General features: G+C 49.4%; 1 protein-coding gene across 1 annotated transcript; it reads right to left on the bottom strand.

Annotated features, from left to right (window-relative positions):
• Positions 1-348: 348 nt before the first annotated feature.
• On the bottom strand, positions 349-18,568 carry LMAN2 (lectin, mannose binding 2). The gene is given in 9 exon segments (XM_029583643.1): positions 349-2,205; positions 2,207-2,292; positions 2,618-2,737; positions 13,801-13,915; positions 14,016-14,177; positions 14,477-14,556; positions 14,912-15,029; positions 15,302-15,420; positions 18,381-18,568. Coding segments are annotated over 9 exon segments (1,023 nt in total). The 5' UTR covers positions 18,529-18,568; the 3' UTR covers positions 349-2,130.
• Between the last annotated feature and the right edge of the window lie 3,219 nt (positions 18,569-21,787).

Genomic DNA, 21,787 nt, shown 5'->3' on the forward strand with positions numbered 1-21,787 from the left:
GATCTTATTGCATCAGGGGTCATGGACTGCAGGTTAACCGGTGCACTAGCCCTGAGTATACAGTATTGCATCAGCCTGAGTGTGTGTTCTTGCAAGAGTAGAGTGCCATCTCATGGTTTATTATCAAGTATCTTTCAGGTGCTTGCAATGAATGTAGTTAATATGAAGATCCATTCATCAACTACTAAGGTGCTTGTTGTGCTTAGTTAAGTGTGAGATAAGTGGACTATTTTTTCCTTTCTTTAATTACATTCAATAGTGAACACTCTGTATTTCAAAATTTTACAGTTATCTGCCATGTTCTACATTAAGAAAAAGTATTTCAGAGGGCTTACCACTTTTTACCTGTTCCGTTTAATGCACAGTTCCTTTATTTACAGTCAAATTGAACACAATTTTACTATATCTTCATCAGACCACAGCTCCAGCCTTGTATAAAGGCAGTATAGCTGCTGGGAAAGCAATCACAGGCAAAACATGGGACTGAGGGCACTGTGGCACTAAGAACAGAGTGAACTCCATCCAGCGAGGGGACTGTGTACCGTTAGTTACGTCAGAAGTACACAGCCTGAGCAAGAGGGTTGTAAACATCACTACACACATCTTCTAAAATGGTTTAAGCATTACCTTGGCACTTCTGGGGGAAGCCTTGGTAGGAAGAGTATCAGAAAGCGTTTCCATAGAATGGGGCAACATTGGCTGTAGCACATTTACAGAGGGGGTCCTGCGAGGGTCAAAGTGGCAGAGGACACGAATGCTCTCCTCCTGCCACTTCATTAGGAGGGGGACTCGCTGATGGGGAAGGGAGAGTGAAGAAGGGTTGGGGGACTATTGCCCTGCTGAGACCACTCATACTCTTAGAGTCCAGTTTAATTGGAGCCAAGCTCTAATGCAGGGCTTCCCAAATCTGAATAAGATCACTTTGCAGATGCTGGGTCAGCACCCTGATCTCCTCATCCACGCTGGAGATCTTGAAGAGCGACTGACGTAAGGGAACCAGTAATCAGGTGGAAGCCCAGCATCATGAGCTTCCTTCACAACTTCCTAGCATTTCCACATTTTCTTTTAACCCTCCCCTGTAGCTTAGGCAGCACAGTGATGGTTATGTGCCAGGATCCACAGACCCATGTATGCATGTACCCTGGATATGGCCACTAGGCATCACCACTGTGAAGTGACAACTCCCTTCCTTCCTGCGCCCAGGGGCCATGAATATTGTTTGCACAGAAGCACCAGCCTCAACCGGCCAGGGAACAGAAACTGGGGTGGATGAGCCAAAGGCAACACTGCCACAAGCCAAGCCCATGCAATGTCACAGCTAAAAAGGGACCCATCAGATCCAGTGTCAGGACAGGCACAAACTCCTGGGAACTCTTCAAGAAATTTGAAAATGGATGATTTAACATCAAAATGTTTCACTTTATTCTGCTCCTGTGAAACACTGCACAGAGGACACAGCATGAGCAGTCAGCTGAAAGTATTCAAAGTGCCCAGCGTGTCCCACTTTTTGCAAAACTCCAGCCTCAAAAGCCAGGCAAAATGTCTATTCTTCCTTCTGTACCTAGTAGGAGTGAGCTATTACCCATCACCATTATTTCCCACTCAGAATCACTGCACCAAGCTGTCCTAAAGCCAGGTACATCCTGGCAGTATTTGAGGTCCAGAAAACTTCCTGCAGTAAACAGCCACGGGGGCCCCAGGAAACCCTCTTCCTCTTCGGTAAATTACCAAGTCCCAGGTCCGGTATCAGAGAGGCCAAACCAAACCCCCCGTTTTCTCCTCCTCGCACTCTGTCTCAGCAGAGAATCTTATTTTCTTCCATTGTACTGCAAACTTTTCCTACCTCTGATCTCGCTTCACGTCGATCCTGAACTTTAAATCAAAAACAGATTAAAATGAAAAATAAAATTCCAGTCTCTCAGAAAGCAGACAGGCTTCTGGTCTTCAAAAATCTGTGCCTGTATTACACCAGAATCATGCCCCACGTGTCCAGTGCATGCCCCAAATCTGCCCTGTTTCCAGCCACCTTTGAGAAATATGAAAATATTATCTTGCTTGAAATAGCTTTTAAAAATAATCTTTGAAACAGTCAGGATGTAAAAAAAAGAGTTCCTATTCCTGCAGCGGGTTTCAGTAGAAGCGTTTGTTTCTCTCTTGTCGCTTTTGGAAAACAACAGCCCCCACCACAGCACAGACAATAATGCCCCAACAGCGCACAAAGCAGCAGAAGGGAAAACTTTCCAGCCTGCAAAGGTCCACTGCGGAAGTTCCCTGTAGGGTCATCCGTATTATCTTGGAAAGAAAGAAAGAGAAAAAAAACCATTAATCCATCAGCAGACAATGAAGATAAATATCCTCACTCTATCAAAAACAAAAAAAAAAAGGGGGGGAAGGATGAAGTTTCCTATTAGCCACATCTTTATTCTCGCCTGCTTTCCTCCTGCACTCCCAGCAGAGACCCAGTACCTGAAACCCTGCAGCAGCAGGAGAATGAGAAGCCTTTATAAGCAAGTCAGGGCTGGGTGATACTGTGGGAGAGGAGCGCCTGAGAGCAATGCTCTAGCAGAGAGGACGCTGGCAGGCACACACAGACACGGGACAGCCTCAAAGGGGGCACCTTTTGGAGACTTCAGCAGGCTGACACTTGGCTCAATCTTGGTCCAGTCAATACTCTCATCTTCAGGAGAATGCTCCACCATCAGCTGGAACAGCTTCATGGAGATAATGTCATGGTTATCTGAGTGAGACAGAAATATCAAGTCAGCAAGACAATAGAAGAAAAATTGTTAAAACAAAAACTGTATTAAGCTCAATGTCCCAAGTTACAAACACCATCTCGACATTCCTATCATTCAGCAGCTCAGGGTCAGCTTAGCAAGTTTAAAGCTCCAATAGCAGCACAATATTTATACAATTCATTTGGTTGTTAATCCACCCATTGAGGACTGAAGGATGATTGATACAAATAATTGCTTTTCAAAGCTGGAGCAAAGATGGGCATTTAATGAGGTGTTCTGCAATACCCTCCTTTGCCTCATTCTCTAATTTCAGACATCAAAGTTGCTCTGGTGATGTCAGTCCCCTATAGAAGAAAGCAGGAAACCAGCACTGAGCATGCTCAAGCCATGCTATCAGCCCGATCCGAGGGTAAGCAGCGAGACATACCCTGCTCCCACTCACTGAAAGCCCTTACTCACCTCACTATTCTCACACACTCAGAAAAGTAATCGCCAATGCCCTGGGGTAGCAACTGCTGGCCTGTGGCCTAGGCTTAAACAAAACAAACAAAAAAAAAAGCTTTTTCCATCTACATCATCCTTCAGGACACCTCCTGCACTGCTGTTCTGGCCTTGCAACCCCTTCCACGTAGCTCAGCAGCGTGAGAGATGGTGGCTGGTAGAGTCCCACATCCTGCGACAGTGTGCTGCTTTTCTCTAGACAAATACTCTTGCATTCACTCGACTGATAAGCATCAGTTGTTTTGGGGGGTGGGATTGCTTCTCAGACCCACCCACACTCCTGAAGATGGAGGCTTCTGGTCCAGGGTTAGAAGAAAATACTTTGTCTCCTGCATATCAGAAAGAGAACTAGCAAGGATGCCCCTGCAGCTGGTGGAGGAGATTCATGCTGTCTTTTCATAGATGGTGCTGCCTCTGTGTGGCGTTTCCTGTCCCTCTGTGCATGAGTGTTGTGACTTTGCTTTCTCAATCCTCTGTTGTATGCAGTGACGTGTTTGCCTGTTCCCGAGAAGCGAGTCACACCTTACAGCGTAAATGAGACAGGCGCACACAAAAAAGTGGCAGCAAACACATGAAATATCAAATCTGTACAAAATCATGTCAGTCAGCTCCTTCAGATAAGTTTACTTTGAGAGACGCTGTATAGATGGTCGTACTTTCATTCACTTTTGGCTTCAACCAATTGATAGTTGTTTAGGTTACGCTCTCTTTACGTGTGTAGCAGATCGTCCGCACTGAAATTCTTCTCTCCTGGCCAGTTTCCCTGACAGATCTAGGCTTGTGTTGGACAAGTAACACCTTTGCACTTCTTGCACTGTTTATCTTTGTCTTGTTGGTAGTTTAGTTTTTATTTGTCCCTTGTAACCTTTTGAATTATCCTGATGCAGATAATTCACTGAAACATGGTCATGTTGATAACATTTCTTTCCTGATTTTTTTTGTCTTTATGTTAGTATTTTTTCAAAGGTTATTTCTGTAACACTTTTTAAGTATATTTTAATGTTGACATTTTATTTTGTACATTTTTGGGAGGGGTTCATACTTTATTGCATTACTTTCTTCTTGCTGGCATCTTCTCTTCTGTGCCTTCCTATTCTTCAGGTTTCTTAACGTGAGCCCCTTTTACCAGATTTTCTTACCAGAGCCTCTCTTAGGGGCCGGGGGCCTGAAGACCAGACCTGCAACCAGTGGATTGTATGCATGCAGTGCCTGGGATCTGGTAATTTATTCACTCTCGCTATTGTCTGAGGGACTGATTGTCTTCTTTAGCTGAAAAGGTGGTGTCCTCCCGAGGGAGGAGCCCAAATCCCACCTTACCCAGAGGCAGAAGAATTCCCCCCGCCAACCCCGAAGGTAAGACAAAAGGTAAATAAAATGCATTATTTTATTTACCAGTACAGGAAGATTGTTCTTTGTTATTATTTGGTGGAAAGGTGCATGGGTACAGCTTCAGTGCAGATAATGTAAGCGGATGATGAGGCGCTGGGCACATGCTTGGTAGGGTCGGGTAAAGCCACTTTTTAACAAAGTAGTGTTGCAGCCATCATAAGACTTCAAAATTGGCAAGAAACTGCTCCAGAATAGGACTTTTTCCCAACCCTCCCTATCCCAAGAACTTCTCAATCTCAATGCAGTAGAATCAGAAAGAGGAAAAGAGGAAATAATGTGGCACATTCTTGTTCTCATTATTCATGGAAAGAAAAGGAAAAGAACACTGAGGCCAGCTGGGCGTCTTCCAGTGCCGAGCTGGAATACCGACATTTGGGGTAATACAGAGGCCAGCTGGGCGTCTTCCAGTGCCGAGCTAGAATACCGACATTTGGGGTAATACAGAGGCCAGCTGGGCGTCTTCCAGCGCCGAGCTAGAATACCGACATTTGGGGTAATACAGAGGCCAGCTGGGCGTCTTCCAGTGCCGAGCTGTAATACCGACATTTGGGGAAATACAGAGGCCAGCTGGGCGTCTTCCAGTGCCGAGCTAGAATACCGACATTTGGGGTAATACAGAGGCCAGCTGGGTGTCTTCCAGTGCCGAGCTAGAATACAGATATTTGGGGTAAAGGCCTTAGGGAAGGATTAGCCCTATGGGCACCTCAGCAAAGGAAGAGAGAGTGTGAGTGGGCTCTGCCTCTTGTAGCTTCCAAATATCTTTAAGAAGATACAAAATGCTATGCCGTGTCAGACCAAAAGTCCATCAAGCTGTGACCAATCCAGACATGGTTTGAGGGGACACAGCCAGCATGGATTTACCCAAGGGAAGTCTTGCTTCACACATCTGCTTCCATTTTTTTTTGAAGGGGTTAATAAACATGTGGATAAAGGGGAACCGGTAGATGTGGTGTATTTGGATTTTCAGACGGCGTTTGACAAAGCCCCTCATTAGAGGCTTCTAAGAAAACTAAAAAGTCATGGGATAGGAGGCGATGTCCTTTCGTGGATTACAAGGTGGTTAAAAGACAGGAAACAGAGAGTAGGATTAAATGGTCAATTTTCACAGTAGAAAAAAGGTAAACAGTGGAGTGCCTCAGGGATCTGTACTTGGACCGTGCTTTTCAATATATTTATAAATGATCTTGAAAGGGGTACAATGAATGAGGTGATCAGATTTGCAAATGATAGAAAATTATTCAGAGTAGTTAAATCACAAGCAGATTGTGATACATTACAGGAGGACCTTGCAAGACTGGAAGATTGGGCATCCAAATGGCAGATGAAGTTTAAGGTGGACAAGTGCAAGGTGATGCACATAGGGAAAAATAACCCTTGCTGTAGTTACACGATATTAGGCTCCATATTAGGAGCTACCACCCAGGAAAGATTTGGGTGTCAGTGGATAATACATTGAAATTGTCGGCCCAGTGAGCTGTGGTGATCAAGAAAGCAAACAGAATGTTAGGATATTAGAAAGGGAATGGTGAATAAAAGGAAAATGTCTAAGGCCTCTGTATTCGCTCCATGGTGAGACCACACCTTGAATACTGTGGTACAATTCTGGTCGCTGCATCTCAAAAAGGATATAGCTGCACTGGAGAAAGTGCAGAGAACGACGACCAAAATGATAAGGGGAATGGAATGGCTTCCCTATTAGGAAAGGCTAAAGGGCTGTTCAGTTTGGAGAAGAGACGACAGAGGGGGGATATGAGAGAAGTCTACAAAATCATGAAAGGACTTGAACAAGTTAATGTAAATTGCTTATTTACTCTCTCAGATAATAGAAGGACCAGGGGGCACTCCATGAAGTTAACAAGTAGCTCATTTATTTAAAGAGTCTTCTATACCGATATTTGTAGAGACATCATATCGGTTTACAGCGAAACTATAGAATGGAAATTACAAAAAAACAAAAAATTAAAACAAATCAAAGAAAATTCTTTCACTCAGCACATAGTTAAGCTCTGGAATTCATTGCCAGAGGATGTGGTTACAGCAGTCAGTGTAACTGGGTTTAAAAAAGGTTTAGATAAGTTCTTTGAGGATAAATCCATAAACTGCTATGATGGTAATTAATAAGCAATAGTCGCTTGTGATCTGTCTAATGTTTGGGTAATTGCCAGGTACTTGTGACCTGGATTGGCTATTGCTGAAAACAGGATACTGAGCTTGATGGATCCTTGGTCTGACCCAGTATGGCAGGTCTTATGTTCTAAAGTACCCGGCAGGATCCCAAAGAATAGATCCAATCCTTCTTACTTATAACTGGCATAAACAGTAGCTAATAGTGCTTTACGGGCTTTTCCTCCAGAAACTTGAACAAACCTTTTTTAAATGCAGCTGGCATTAATAAAAAGATGCACCACATCCTCTGGCAACAAATTCCACAGTCCAACTGTACACCAAGTGAAAAAATATCTTCTCCAATTCATTCCAAAAGTGCTATCCATTAGCTTCATGAGTCCTAGTACTATTGGAAAGGGCAAATAATCGTCCCCAGTTTCACCCCCACTAATGATGTTATAAATGTCGATCATATCCCCTGTCATCTCTTTTCCAGGCTGAAGAGCCCCAACCCGTTCAGCCCCTCTTCATAGGGAGTTGTTCCATCCCTTTTAGCCAGCGTAACTCTATATCATCCAGAGCCCTCTGGTTTCTTCAGCCTGCACACCCCAGTGTACCTAGACCCCTCACCCTGACGCTTTAGGCCTAAAAATAGATTTCTGCAGACTTCTACCCTCATCAAGAGCAGAAGTAAATACATGGCGCTAATATCCCCGCCATGTGCTGTGGCCACCACATTTAATGGAGAAATTACTTACCTGATAATTTCCTTTTCCTTAGTGTAGACAGATGGACTCAGGACCAATGGGTATAGTGTGCTCCTGATAGCAGTTGGAGAAGGAGTCAGATTTCAATCTGACGTCAGCACTAGATATACCCGTGCAGGAAGCTCTGCTCTTCATTATCAACTTGAAGTGGTTGATGTGAATTCTAGCTGGAGACAGCCAGTGCCCTCAACCGAGAAACACAGACACCTGGCAAATATAGGTGTCTTAACTATGGGTAAAGTCCGGCTTACCCGTGCTTGTCTTGCTCTTGAGGTTTCCGAATTTTGGGGGCAGCCATGGGTGGGATGCTGAGTCCATCTGTCTACACTAAGGAAAACGAAATTATCAGGTAAGTAATTTCTCCATTTCCTAGCGTGTAGCAGATGGACTCAGGACCAATGGGATGTACAAAAGCTACTCCTGAACCGGGTGGGAGGCTGCCCGTGACCCACTTAGTACTGCCCTTGCGAATGCTGTGTCCTCACCAGCCTGAATATCCAGGCGGTAGAACCTCGAGAAGGTGTGGATGGAGGACCACGTCACCGCCCGACGGTTTCTGCCCAGGACACTACCTGGGCCCTTGTGGAATGGGCCTTGACTTGTAGGGGCGGAGGCTTGCCTGCCTCTACGTAGGCCGCCTTGATTACTTCTTTGATCCAGCGGGCTATGGTTGCCCGCGAAGCTGCTTCCCCTTGTTTCTTCCCGCTGTGAAGGATGAATAGGTGGTCCGTCTTTTGTATGGATTCCGATCTTTCCAGGTATCGGACTAGGAGTCTGCCGACGTTAAGATGGCGAAGAAGGTGAGAGTCTTCAGAGTCCTTATGCTCATCTGTGGATGGCAGCGAGATTGTTTTGTTTAGGTGGAAATGCGAAACCACCTTTGGAAAGAAGGAGGGGACCGTGCGTAGCTGTATGGATCTCAGTGTGAATCTGAGGAAAGGTTCCCAACAGGATAGTGCTTGAAGTCGGAGATACGACAAGCCGAACATATTGCCACTAGGAATGCAGTCTTCAAGGTCAGAAGTCGTAGGGACAGACCGCGGTACTAGTTGAGATTCCACAGGGGTATCGGCCACTTTAGTAGTGGTCAAAATTTGCTTGACCCCTCTCAGGAAGCGGGAGACATCTGGATGGGAGATAGACTGATGCTGTTCCACTTTGGCCCTGAAGTAGGCCAGCGCGGCCACCTGAACCTTGATGGACAACCCTTCTGTAATCCTTCCTGCAGAAATTCCAGGATCGTGGGGATTTTTGACTGTCCACGGAAGGATGTCGCAGTCTTCACACCAGGCTTCGAATATTCTCCATATTCCATGTAGGTCAGAAGACATCGAGAACTTGCGATGCTCGGAGCAATGTATCAATCACTGCCCCCAAGTATCCGCTCTTCTTCAGGAGAGTCCTCTCAATGGCCAGACCGTAAGAGAGAATAGAGTTGGGGTCTTCGTGGAGGATCGGTCCTTGCTGGAGCAGGTCCCTGTGTGGAGGTAGACACAGGGGGATCCCTTCCAGCAGTCTTCGCATGTCTGCGTACCACGGCCTTCTAGCCAGTCTGGGGCCACTAGAAGTACTAGCCCCCTTGTGGTGTTCTATCTTGCGGATAATCCCGCCCAGTAGATGGCCATGGAGGAAAGGTTTACAGCAGGTCTTCCTGTGGCCAGGTCTGGACGAGGGCGTTGATCCCCTGGGATTGTGGTTCTCGCTGCAGCTGAAGAACTTGGGCGTTGGACCGGGTTGCCAGAAGGTCCATGGCTGGGTGTTCCCCGACAGTTTTACTATCAACTGGAAGGCTGTGATTGACAGCATCCATTCCCCTGGGTCTAGACTCTCTCTGCTGAGGTAATCCGCAGTGACGTTGTCTTTTCTCACGAGGTGGGTGGCTGAGATCCCTTGAAGGTTTGCTTCCGCCCATGTCCTTAGGGGGGTCTATTTCCAGGGACACTTATTGGCTTCTGGTTCCTCCCTGTTGGTTGATGTAGGCAACTGTTGTGGTGTTGTCCGACATGACTGAACAGATTCACCCTGGAGCATGTGGCTGAATTGTAGGCAGGCTAGTTTGACTGCCCAGGGCTTCTAGTTGGTTGATGTTCCATCCCGACTCCTCCTTGTCCCATTGCCCCTGTGCCGTCAGTTCCTGGCAGCAGGCTCCCCACCCTTGCAGGCTCGCATCCGTGGTGAGCAAGATCCAGGTCGATGGGGATAGCCTTACTCCCTTGCTCAGATGGTCTTCTTGTAGCCACCATTGAAGCTGGGTCCGCACCTTCTCCGGTAGCTGGAGGCGAACAGAGTAGTCCTGGGACATCAGGTTCCATCATGACAGTAGGGAGCATTGTAGCGGTCGCACGTGAGCTCTTGCCCATGGGACCACTTCCAGGGTTGATGTCATGAGGCCAAGGACTTGGAGGTAATCCCATACCTTGGGGCGAGAACCTCTTAGCAGATTTTGCAATTGGCTCATCAGTTTTCTTCTCCTTGTAGGGGGAAGAATGACTTTGTCTTGTTTGGTGTCGAACCGGACTCCCAGGTATTCTAGAGATTGGGAGGGCTGCAGGCAGCTCTTGGTTGTGTGGACAACCCACCCGAGGTTCTCTAGTAGATTCCTTGACTCTGGTGGTCACATGATGACTTTCATCTAGAGATTTTGCCCTGATCAGCCAATCGTCCAGATATGGATGTACGAGATTCCTTCTTTCCTCAGTGTCACCACCACTACAAACCATGATTTTGGTGAATGTCCGGGGGAATGTGGCTAGCCTGAAAGATAGCACCCGGAACTGGTAGTGGTGGTCAAGGATCGTGAAGGGTAGAAGCGCTGATGATGTGGTGGACCGGGATGTGCAGACAGGCTTCTGACAGATCCAGGGAGGTCAGAAATTCTCCCGGCTGTACCGCCCTTATGACCAAGCGTAGGGTTTCCATGCGGAAGTGTGATACCCTCAGGTAGCGGTTGACAGACTTGAGGTCCAGGGTGGGTCGATACGTTCCCTCTTTCTTGGGAACGATAAAGTAGATGGAATAGGGCCCAGTATTTTGTTGGTGCATAGGCACCGGCGTTATGGCCTTTAAGGCGAGCAATTTGGTCAGTGTAGTTTCCACTGCCATCCACTTGGAAGAGACGTGGCAAGGGGGATTTCACAAATTTGTCCAGAGGGATGCTGTGGAAGTCCAGATAGTATCCCTCTCGAATGATAGCTAGGACCCACTTGTCCGATGTTATCTTGACTCATCTTTGGTAGAATAGGGCAAGTCTGCCCCCTATGGCTTCTTCCTGAGGGTGGGTCAGCTGATTCTCATTGTGGGGTGCGGCTGGGGCCTGGGTCTGAGCCGGCTCCCTTCTTGTTGTGTTTGTTCCGAAAGGACTGGCCCCTGCCTGCGGGGCGAGGTGCTTGGTATGTATTTTTGTATGGTCTAAACGCTGTGATCCTCTGCCCTTAGATGTTTGGGGAGAGGGGCGTTAGCTTCTTTTGTTCTTGTCCTCCGGTAGCAGAGGTACTGGGGATTCGCCCCATTTGTCGGCTAACTTCGCCAGTTCGCTTCCGAACAGGAGGGCTCCTTTAAAGGGCATTCTCATGAGTTTTGTCTTGAAGTTGCGTCGGTTGACCAGCTTCGGAGCCGGAGTTGCCTTCTGGCTGCCACAATGGATGAGACGCGCACCAGGTCGGAGGTCGCATCCGTAATGAAGGATATTGCTGGTTCTAGTGTTGATGGGCGTGGTGGCATTCCTGGCAAGTGACAAACAGGCACGTGTCACCATGGCACAGCAGGCAGCAATCTGCAGTGACATAGCTGAGACGTCGAATGACTGTTTAAGGATGGATTCCTGACGTCTGTACTGGGCATCCTTGAGTGCCGCTCCTCTCTCGACTGGAATGGTAGTGCGCTTTGTGACTGCGCAGACCATAGCGTCCACTTTGGGAAACACCAGGAGATCTTTGGCTGAGGGTTCCAGTGGGTATAGGGCTTCTAGGGTCCGTCCTCCTTTGAAACTGGCCTCCAGAGCATCCCATTCCAGGTCGATCAGTTGTTGTACAGCCTGCAGCAATGGGAAATGGCAGGAGGCCTGACTGAGCCCGACCAGAAGAGGATTCATCTTTGGTTCTGCTGTGGAGCTTGTGCCTGGGATGGCCAGCGTCTTCAGGCTCAGAGACAAGAGATCTGATAACTCGTCTTTGGAGAAGAAGCGCATCATGGTTCGGTAAGGTTGCCTTCCTGGAGGAATTTCCCCTTCCTCCAGGGAGTCTTGATCTTCCTCCGCGGTGTCTGTGTCCCCTATGGTGAGGCTTTTGGCTGGGGGAGGCATGTCTCTGGGAGGCAGAGAAGGACCTGGGAGGTTAGGGTTCTCTGGTGGAGGCTGTGGCTGTGTCACCAGTTGCATCTGGACAAAGGTTTGCAGACCTTTAAAGAATTCCACCCAGGAAAAGGTTCCTGGGTCTATATTGAACCCAGCGGCGTTCCCCAAGGGCCCCATCTGAGGAAGGGTCGAGCTGGGGATAGAGAGGTCCGGGGTACTATCGGTGGATCCAGATTCCTGTACTGGTTGGGGAAGGCCTTGCCCTGGTTCTCCCAGAGCCACCTCGCACTGTAAACACAGGGCTGTGGCCTCTTCATGCTGCGCAGCTCTTATGTGGCAGGCTGGGCAGAGGGCCGGTGCCTTGGCTTTCTTAGCCGGTAGTGCCATGGTTTGTGCGCGTAGGGTCTCTGAAAACCCGGTCTGTGCGTTTATGTGCGCGCACGGGGAGGCTTAGATATGCGGGCCGGGTGCGCCGAAGATGTGCGTGCAAGCCAGTATGTGCGCCCACGGAGATGCGCACGCCGCTGTGCGCGCAGTCGTAAACTTGTGCGCACGGCACCTATGTGCGCGCCGCTGTGGCGCATAGGTAAGTTATGCGCCTGGCTCGCCGCTGTGCACACGGCTCAGGCGGATAGAATGGCGATCAAGGAGGAAAATGGCACCGGCGACCACTTCGAGCAAGATGGCAACCACCCTGAAGGGTCTCCACGTGGGCAGACCCTCAAGCCAGATCGGGGTTTAGCCCGGACAGGGCTGATCAACCCGATGGGACAGACGCCGGATGGCGATCTGCACCATTGTCAGAGCCTCAGAGACCGGAGACTTCCTTCCTTGTCTTGGTGTTTCCCGGTCTGGGGCCGGGCGGTCTCCCGAACTGCGGGAGGAGAGGGAAGATTACCTTCACCTCCGCCTCTCAGCCACTCCCGTTCCTGGGGGCTAAGTCCACGCCGGGAACCGGCTACCAGACCAAGGCTTACCTCTGAGGGATCTCGGAAATCACATCAGGAATTCTAGACTGGGGGAGGGACCCGTAGGTATCACCAAAAAGGCCCAGAAACAGGAATGGAGGACCAAGGCAGGCAAGGGAAGAATTGTGAGAGAGTACTAGGGGGAATGTAGGATTTTCCAATGTTTATTCTATAAATGCTAGTTTTATTTTTTTGCATTAGGGTGATTTATCCTGTTTATTGTTAAACCTAAAATCAGAAGTCCTACATGTATTCCTCGAGGTGTGGAGAGGAAAAGTGGTCAGATTGGATGGCTAATTTGCTCATCTTCGATGTTACTATAATGGCCTAAGAGTGATTTCAATTGAGAAGATTTCTTAAATAAGGGGTGTGGCCATATCAGGAGCACATCTTTTAATCCAGAAAAATATCAACACCTGCTTATACTTTAGGACAACGGGAATAACTTAGAATAAAGCCAGAAGAAGCAGCGACAGAATCAATTTAAGTCATGGAAGTATCACAAGCAGCCTATACATAAAGCCCTCGGGTTTCGTTTTTATTTTGCCACTGATTTTTTTGTTCTAACATTGAAACTCCCAGGCAAAATAAAATAAAAATTGAAAATACTTTAAGCAAAGGAGTTGAGTGGATCGCAGAGAGCTTTCTAGTGAGAGCAACAGGCTGTGAACCAGGGTTCAAATTCCGCTGCACTTCTTATGACCTTCAGCAAGTCTCTTTACCCTCCATTGCTTCAGGTATAAATTAGATCGGAGTCCTCTGAGGAGAGGAAATGCCTACAGTATCTGAATGTAGTCTGCTTTGAAGTGCTTGAAAAAGCAGAATATAAATCAAAATAAATATCTACCAGCGACAAACACAGGGAGCAGGAAAAGTCTGCTTAGGATTCAGCATGACATGCAAATGTTGTAAAACATCCACATCCCATGTAAGCACACTCAGGATGTGTGAGCAGTGCTGAGATGTAGGCAAAACAGAGCAGAGCTGGACCCCAAGAGCCACCGATTCATGAAACAACTTCAAATTACGAGTCAGCTCACCAGACAAGTCTCCTGTGGCTGCAGAGGCCCCAAAAAAATACCCAATGGGCAAATGAACTCCAGAGATATCAATACAGTTTTTCCATTCATTTTTGTCTTCTATATCGGTCATCACCTGCAGAGTGATGGAAAAGGGAGAGAAGAGGGATTGATCAATGAGCAGGAGGAACCAGAGAGTGAGACCACAATAGGTAAAGAAAGGAGCAGCAGCTCACCGTCAGCCTGCCCTGCGAGTAGTGAATAGCCAGGAAGGTATCGTGGTTCTGGTTGCGTAGATCCGCTGTGCAGCCAGCTATCTCCACACTCCGTCCATCCTTACTGTGCTCATATTGCATGGAACCATTATTCACCATAACTGAGATGTAGGGGAATACCCGCTGGCAGGACAAACAACCACCAATCAGCACACAGCAAGAGGGCAGGACTCTGGGCAGCCCCCACCCTTCCTAAGTGGCCAGTCACCTTTTTAGCTGCAGCATAGCTGGCTCAGAATCCAGTCTGGATGTTTTGATTTATTACCCGCCCAAAGTAGGACACAACGTATTAGAATGGCAGCACACCATCACAAATCAATAATATGATGTGGTTAAAGGGAGCAGACAATGCTTGCCCTACATAGTGGGACAAACGGGGGAGGGGCAGGTAAGGAATCTCATAGATAGCAGTAGATTCTCACCTCTGTGGTTTCATCATTGGGGTACGTATCAAGAAAGATGGCTAGACCATGAAATTTGTCTTTGCTTCCAAAGACAGGACCTGGAAGGAAAAGGGAGCTGATGACAATCTTCTCTTCTGACAGACACTTGCACTGAGACAGAGACCATGCAGGAGACAGCAAAACACAGCAACAGGAGGGGTGATAGAGCAGGGTAACAATGACAAACAGCAAAACGCCGGAGAATGGCAGTGTAGGGGCAGCAGTGACAAGCAAGTGTTGTACTGCAGGGCTTTTGGGGAGGAGAGGGAAGGTGGTTAAGCCATAGTATAAAGAGATGGGTCTCCCAAAAGTGCATGCCTGGAAGGGGGCCAGCACTCATGGCACCCTGACTTCCGGTTCTGGGAGAGTGACTTTTGCAGTCGAGCACAGAGGATTCAAGATACTGTGCTGTACCTGGGGAGAGCCTGTCTTTCGTGTACCACAACGCTAAGCCATCTCCATGCAGGTTCTTCTTCCCTGCCCCATGAATGTGGAACTGAATGTGCAACTCCCAGTCTTTCAGGAAACAAGGCTGCAAGAAATAAGGAAGCTTGCACTAACTCATGACCCATGCTACCCACACCCACTACACCTTCACCCTATGTTAAACGTACTACAAGCATCCTCCATGGGGGAGGGCTCTACTTGCATTCCCATGCTGCCACCCATGTGCATCACTATTGAAGCCACGGGCACAAAAGACATGAACGCACCAGAAGTCCCATGTGCATAACATTACATACGTGAGTAAAACATGGTTTTCAGATAAAGTATTCTTCTTCCCTTACATCCAGATCTACTTACCACTCTGTTCCAGATAGAGCCCTCACGGCTGCGTTCATCTGGCGTCAGGCGTACATACTGGCTGGTCAGCATAGTGCTGCCTCCAAAGTCCCAGAGTGGCATTGAACTAGAGCCAACGCCTAGAGTTAGGACAAGAAGGTAGTTAGTGTCTACAGCCTATAGGGATTAAAGAGAGAAAATTAAAGCAGAGGGGAGATAGGTCATTTATTTCTATTTATAGAGTCATAATCTATAACATACATATTTATTTTATTTAGGTTTTTTATATACCGGCATTCATGATAAGATCACATCATGTCGGTTTACATTTGAACAAGGAGTGCAGGATAACAATAAAACTGAAACTAGTGCATAGGAAATGAAGTTACATTGAACAAGGGTAATGGAACTAGGAGAAGAGAGAGAAAGACAAAGTAAGTTAACATCATAATTATTTACAGAGCCCGGAGTGGATACATTCTTTGAGTAGATGAGGTGAGATTTAGGAGTGTTCAGGGAAGGCTTGTTTAAATAGCCAGGTTTTAAGTCTTTTTCGGAATGTCGGGAGGCAAGGTTCATGGCGAAGATTCGTGGGAATGGAGTTCCAGAGAGATGGTCCAGCTGTCGAAAAGGCCCGTTCTCTCAGGGTTATATGTCGTGTGAATTTCGTATTGGGTACCTGGAGGGATCCTCTGTATGCTTCTCTGGTCGGTCTTTTAGAGTTATGTTGGTTGAGAGGGTGTTGAAGGTCGAGTGATGTAAGGTAGTGGATGGTTTTGTATATGATGGTGATAGACTTATAGATGATTCTGAAATGGATGGGGAGCCAGTGAAGATTTTTTAGTATGGGGGAGATGTGGTCTCTTCTTCTGGTGTTGGTAAGGATTCTTGCCGCCGCATTTTGGACCATCTGTAGCGGTTTCGTGTACGACGAAGGGAGACCTAGTAGGATAGCATTACAGTAATCTAATTTTGCAAAGATAATTGCTTGAAGAATTGTTCTAAAGTCATGGAAATGGAAAAGCGGTTTTATCCTTTTCAGCACTTGGAGTTTGTGGAAGCAGTCCTTGGTAGTACGGTTGACAAATGCTTTCATGTTCATCTTATCAATTAAAGCTCCTAGGTCTCTGACTTGGGAGGAGAGTGAGTTGCTTGGGGGGCGTTGTGGTTGATTTCTGGAGAGATTAGCATGAGTTCCATTTTGGTGGTGTTTAGGATACGGTTTAGGCTGGCGAGCAGGTCATTAATTTTTGCGAGGCAGGATTCCCAATATGAGAGTTTTGCCCAATGTTTCTTTAAGAGGGATCACTATTTGGACATCGTCCGCATAGACAAAATGTTTAAGTTTTAAGTCAGTAAGAAGCTGGCACAGTGGAAGAAGGTAAATACTGAACAGGGTGGGTGATAAGGAGGAACCCTGTGGGACTCCTACAGGAGTGTCCTGTCGGGAAGATTCTTTGTTGTGAATTTTCACTTTGTAGCCTCTATTGTTGAGGAAAGTTTTGAACCAGGCTAGAGCCGTGCCTGTTATTCCAATGGTTGAGAGTTGGTTTATGAGGATGGCATGATTTACGGTATCGAAAGCATAAAACATATTTTAACAAAGGATAAATAACATGTAAACAAACTCATGTATGCTAAATGAACAAAAACAGAGAACACCTAAAACAACCACCAAGAAGAGCTGTGTGGAAGGCAGAAAAAAAGGAAGATAATCTCCATCCTGCATTTCTCTTCCCCTATTTCTTGTTCTCTCTCCCTTGGTGCTACTTTCAGTCTTGTCCCTCTGCCTCTGGACCTCCCATTTCCCTCCCAGCCTCTTTCTTCTCCCCGTTTCCCAAGTTTCTCTCTCTGTCTCTGAGAGAAAGAAATTTTATTGGCAAGTTACTTCATGCAAATTTTCAAAGAGAAACTACCTGAAAATGAGCAATGTACACATATTTAAAAAGTCCAACAAGGAATGAAGGCCTTAAAATCAGATAAATCCCTCGGACTGGATGGATTCACTGCAAGCTTTTATAAAAGATTCAGCAGTACACTTGTGAAACCTGTGTGCGCTTTATACAATGCAATGTTGGTGGAAAGGATAAATTATAGCCCTAAGCTTCTTACAACAGATATAAAAATTCTACCAAGAATTCTGGCAAGTAGGCTTGTGAGGTTGGCCCCTGACCTGGAGCATGATCAGTCGGGATTCATACCAGGCAGAGATGCCTCGGATGCTTACAGGGGTAGCACCCTAACAGAAACATGACACCAGAAAAAGACCCATCCAGTCTGCTCATACACCCAATTAATTTTACAATTCCCACCACTCCTTCAGAGATCCTCTGTGTTAATCTCAAGCTTTCTTGAATTCAGATACTGTTTTTTTCTCCATCACCTTCACGGGAAGACCACCCTCTCTGTAAAGAAATATTTCTTAAGATTACTCCTGACTCTACCCCCTTTCACCCTCATCTCATGACCCCTGGTTCTAGTGCTTCCTTTCCATTGAAAAGAGCTCACTTCCTGTGCATGGAAACCTTTGAGATGTTTGAATGTCTTTATCTTATCTCCCCTCTCTCACCTTTCCTCTAGAGTGTACATGTTTAAATCTTTAAGTCTATCCCCATATGCTCTAGAACAAAGACCACTGACCATTTTAGCAGCCTCCCTCTGGACAGACTCCATCCTGTTTATAACCTTTTGAAGGTGCAATCTCCAGAATTATACACAGTATTCCAAGTGAGGTCTCACCTCCCTCCTTTCTCCACCCCATCGGCCTCTCCCTCCTTTCTCCCTTCCCTCCCACATCGGCACTCTCCCTCCTTTCACCCTTCCCTCCCACCCCACATCGGCACTCTCCCTCCTTTCACCCTTCCCTCCCACCCCACATCGGCACTCTCCCTCCTTCCTCCCACCCCACATCGACGCTGTCCCTCCTTTCACCCTTCCCTCCCACCCCACATCGGCACTCTCCCTCCTTCCTCCCACCCCACATCGGCACTCTCCCTCCTTTCACTCTTCCCTCCCACCCCACATCGGCACTCTCCCTCCTTCCTCCCTCACCCCATCAGCTTTCTCCTCTCTTTTTTACATTTCCTCTAATGTTCCTCACCCTGATATGGTTTGATAAGTGAATGTTCCCGCTTCATGTGTTCGCTGTTCCCATCCGTCATATCCCCGCTGACCGCCTGAAGTTGCAGTAGCCCCAAGAGCAGCAGCAGCGAACCAACCCAGCCATTGCCTCCGACGCACACCGCCATCCTCGAGCTCCACAAACACTACACTTCCGCATTGACATCACTTCCGCTTCCACATAAAGCCCTTCCCTTGTCCTCCCGCCTATGGGACAGCGCCCCGCCTCCGAAAGCTCTGCCATCCGGTGACGTAATGGCCAATCAATGACGAGCTCGTCACAAACTGTAACGAATGAAAAGGAAGGAGGCTACGTGTCCGGCTTCCTCTGCCCCTGTACTCACTTTCCATACACCGCAGCGCCCAGATATCTTACACTCCCTCTCCCTCCACATACCGCCTCTCCTCCCCTGCCCATCTTACCCTCCCTCTCCCCCCCACATACTGCCTCTCCTCCCCTGCCCATCTTACCCTCCCTCTCCCCCCCACATACTGCCTCTCCTCCCCTGCCCATCTTACCCTCCCTCTCCCCCCCACATACTGCCTCTCCTCCCCTGCCCATCTTACCCTCCCTCTCCCCCCCCACATACTGCCTCTCCTCCCCTGCCCATCTTACACTCCCTCTCCCTCCCACATACTGCCTCTCCTCCCCTGCCCATCTTACCCTCCCTCTCCTCCCACATACTGCCTCTCCTCCCCTGCCCATCTTACCCTCCCTCTCCCCCCCACATACCGCCTCTCCTCCCCTGCCCATCTTACACTCCCTCCCCCCCACATACCGCCTCTCCTCCCCTGCCCATCTTACACTCCCTCCCCCCCACATACCGCCTCTCCTCCCCTGCCCATCTTACCCTCCCTCTCCCCCCACATACCGCCTCTCCTCCCCTGCCCATCTTACCCTCCCTCTCCCCCCACATCCGCCTCTCCTCCCCTGCCCATCTTACCCTCCCTCTCCCCCCACATACCGCCTCTCCTCCCCTGCCCATCTTACTCTCCCTCTCCCCCCACATACCGCCTCTCCTCCCCTGCCCATCTTACCCTCCCTCTCCCCCCCACATACGCCTCTCCTCCCCTGCCATCTTACCCTCCCTCTCCCCCCACATACCGCCTCTCTCCTCCCCTGCCCATCTTACCCTCCCTCTCCCCCCACATACCGCCTCTCCTCCCCTGCCCATCTTACCCTCCCTCTCCCCCCACATACCGCCTCTCCTCCCCTGCCCATCTTACCCTCCCTCTCCCCCCACATACCGCCTCTCCTCCCCTGCCCATCTTACACTCCCTCTCCCCCCACATACCGCCTCTCCTCCCCTGCCCATCTTACACTCCCTCTCCCCCCACATACCGCCTCTCCTCCCCTGCCCATCTTACACTCCCTCTCCCCCCACATACCGCCTCTCCTCCCCTGCTCATCTTACACTCCCTCTCCCCCCACATACCGCCTCTCCTCCCCTGCCCATCTTACACTCCCTCTCCCCCCACATACCGCCTCTCCTCCCCTGCCCATCTTACACTCCCTCTCCCCCCACATACCGCCTCTCCTCCCCTGCCCATCTTACACTCCCTCTCCCCCCCACATACCGCCTCTCCTCCCCTGCCCATCTTACACTCCCTCTCCCCCCACATACTGCCTCTCCTCTCCTGCCCATCTTACACTCCCTCTCCCCCCCACATACCGCCTATCCTCCCCTGCCCATCTTACACTCCCTCTCCCCCCACATACCGCCTCTCCTCTCCTGCCCATCTTACACTCCCTCTCCCCCCCACATACCGCCTCTCCTCCCCTGCCCATCTTACACTCCCTCTCCCCCCACATACCGCCTCTCCTCCCCTGCCCATCTTACACTCCCCTCTCCCCCCCACATACCGCCTCTCCTCCCCTGCCCATCTTACACTCCCTCCTCCCCCCACATACCGCCTCTCTTCCCCTGCCCATCTTACACTCCCTCTCCCCCCCACATACCGCCTCTCCTCCCCTGCCCATCTTACACTCCCTCTCCCCTCACATACTGCCTTTCCTCCCCTGCCCATCTTACACTCCCTCTCCCCCCTCATACTGCCTCTCCTCCCCTGCCCATCTTACACTCCCTCTCCCCCCACATACTGCCTCTCCTCCCCTGCCCATCTTACCCTCCCTCTCCCCCCACATACTGCCTCTCCTCCCCTGCCCATCTTACCCTCCCTCTCCCCCCCACATACCGCCTCTCCTCCCCTGCCCCAGGTCACAGCTCTTACACTCCCTCTCCCCCCACATACCGCCTCTCCTCCCCTGCCCATCTTACACTCCCTCTCCCCCCACATACCGTCTCTCCTCCCCTGCCCATCTTACCCTCCCTCTCCCCCCCACATACTGCCTCTCCTCCCCTGCCCATCTTACACTCCCTCCCCCCCACATACTGCCTCTCCTCCCCTGCCCATCTTACACTCCCTCTCCCCCCACATACCGCCTCTCCTCCCCTGCCCATCTTACACTCCCTCTCCCCCCACATACTGCCTCTCCTCCCCTGCCCATCTTACACTCCCTCTCCCCCCACATACTGCCTCTCCTCCCCTGCCCATCTTACACTCCGTCTCCCCCCACATACTGCCTCTCCTCCCCTGCCCATCTTACACTCCCTCTCCCCCACATACTGCCTCTCCTCCCCTGCCCATCTTACACTCCCTCTCCCCCCACATACTGCCTCTCCTCCCCTGCCCAGCTTACACTCCCTCTCCCCCCACATACTGCCTCTCCTCCCCTGCCCATCTTACACTCCCTCTCCCCTCATATACTGCCTCTCCTCCCCTGCCCCAGGTCACAGCCACCCTACAGGGAACCACCACTCTTCACATAACCCCCTCCCAGCAGGGTAGAACCCCCATATACTGCCTCACCTCTACTGCCCCAGGGCACAGCCATCTTACACTCCGTCTCCCCCCACATACCGCCTCTCCTCCCCTGCCCATCTTACACTCCCTCTCCCCCCACATACTGCCTCTCCTCCCCTGCCCATCTTACACTCCCTCTCCCCCCACATACTGCCTCTCCTCCCCTGCCCATCTTACACTCCCTCTCCCCCCACATACTGCCTCTCCTCCCCTGCCCATCTTACACTCCCTCTCCCCTCATATACTGCCTCTCCTCCCCTGCCCCAGGTCACAGCCACCCTACAGGGAACCACCACTCTTCACATAACCCCCTCCCAGCAGGGTAGAACCCCCATATACTGCCTCACCTCTACTGCCCCAGGGCACAGCCATCTTACACTCCCTCTCCCCCCCCCCCCCCTATATACTGCTTCTCGCTGGGAAAGTAGACAGGAATGCAAAGATTCAAATGGAAGAAAAATAGCAAACACGATAAGATGGGGAGCAAGATTTTCTTTTTAAGAGAGGCTAGAGTTTGGCAAA

The sequence above is a fragment of the Rhinatrema bivittatum genome, chromosome 18, assembly GCF_901001135.1.
Source record: "Rhinatrema bivittatum chromosome 18, aRhiBiv1.1, whole genome shotgun sequence".
NCBI lineage: Eukaryota > Metazoa > Chordata > Amphibia > Gymnophiona > Rhinatrematidae > Rhinatrema > Rhinatrema bivittatum.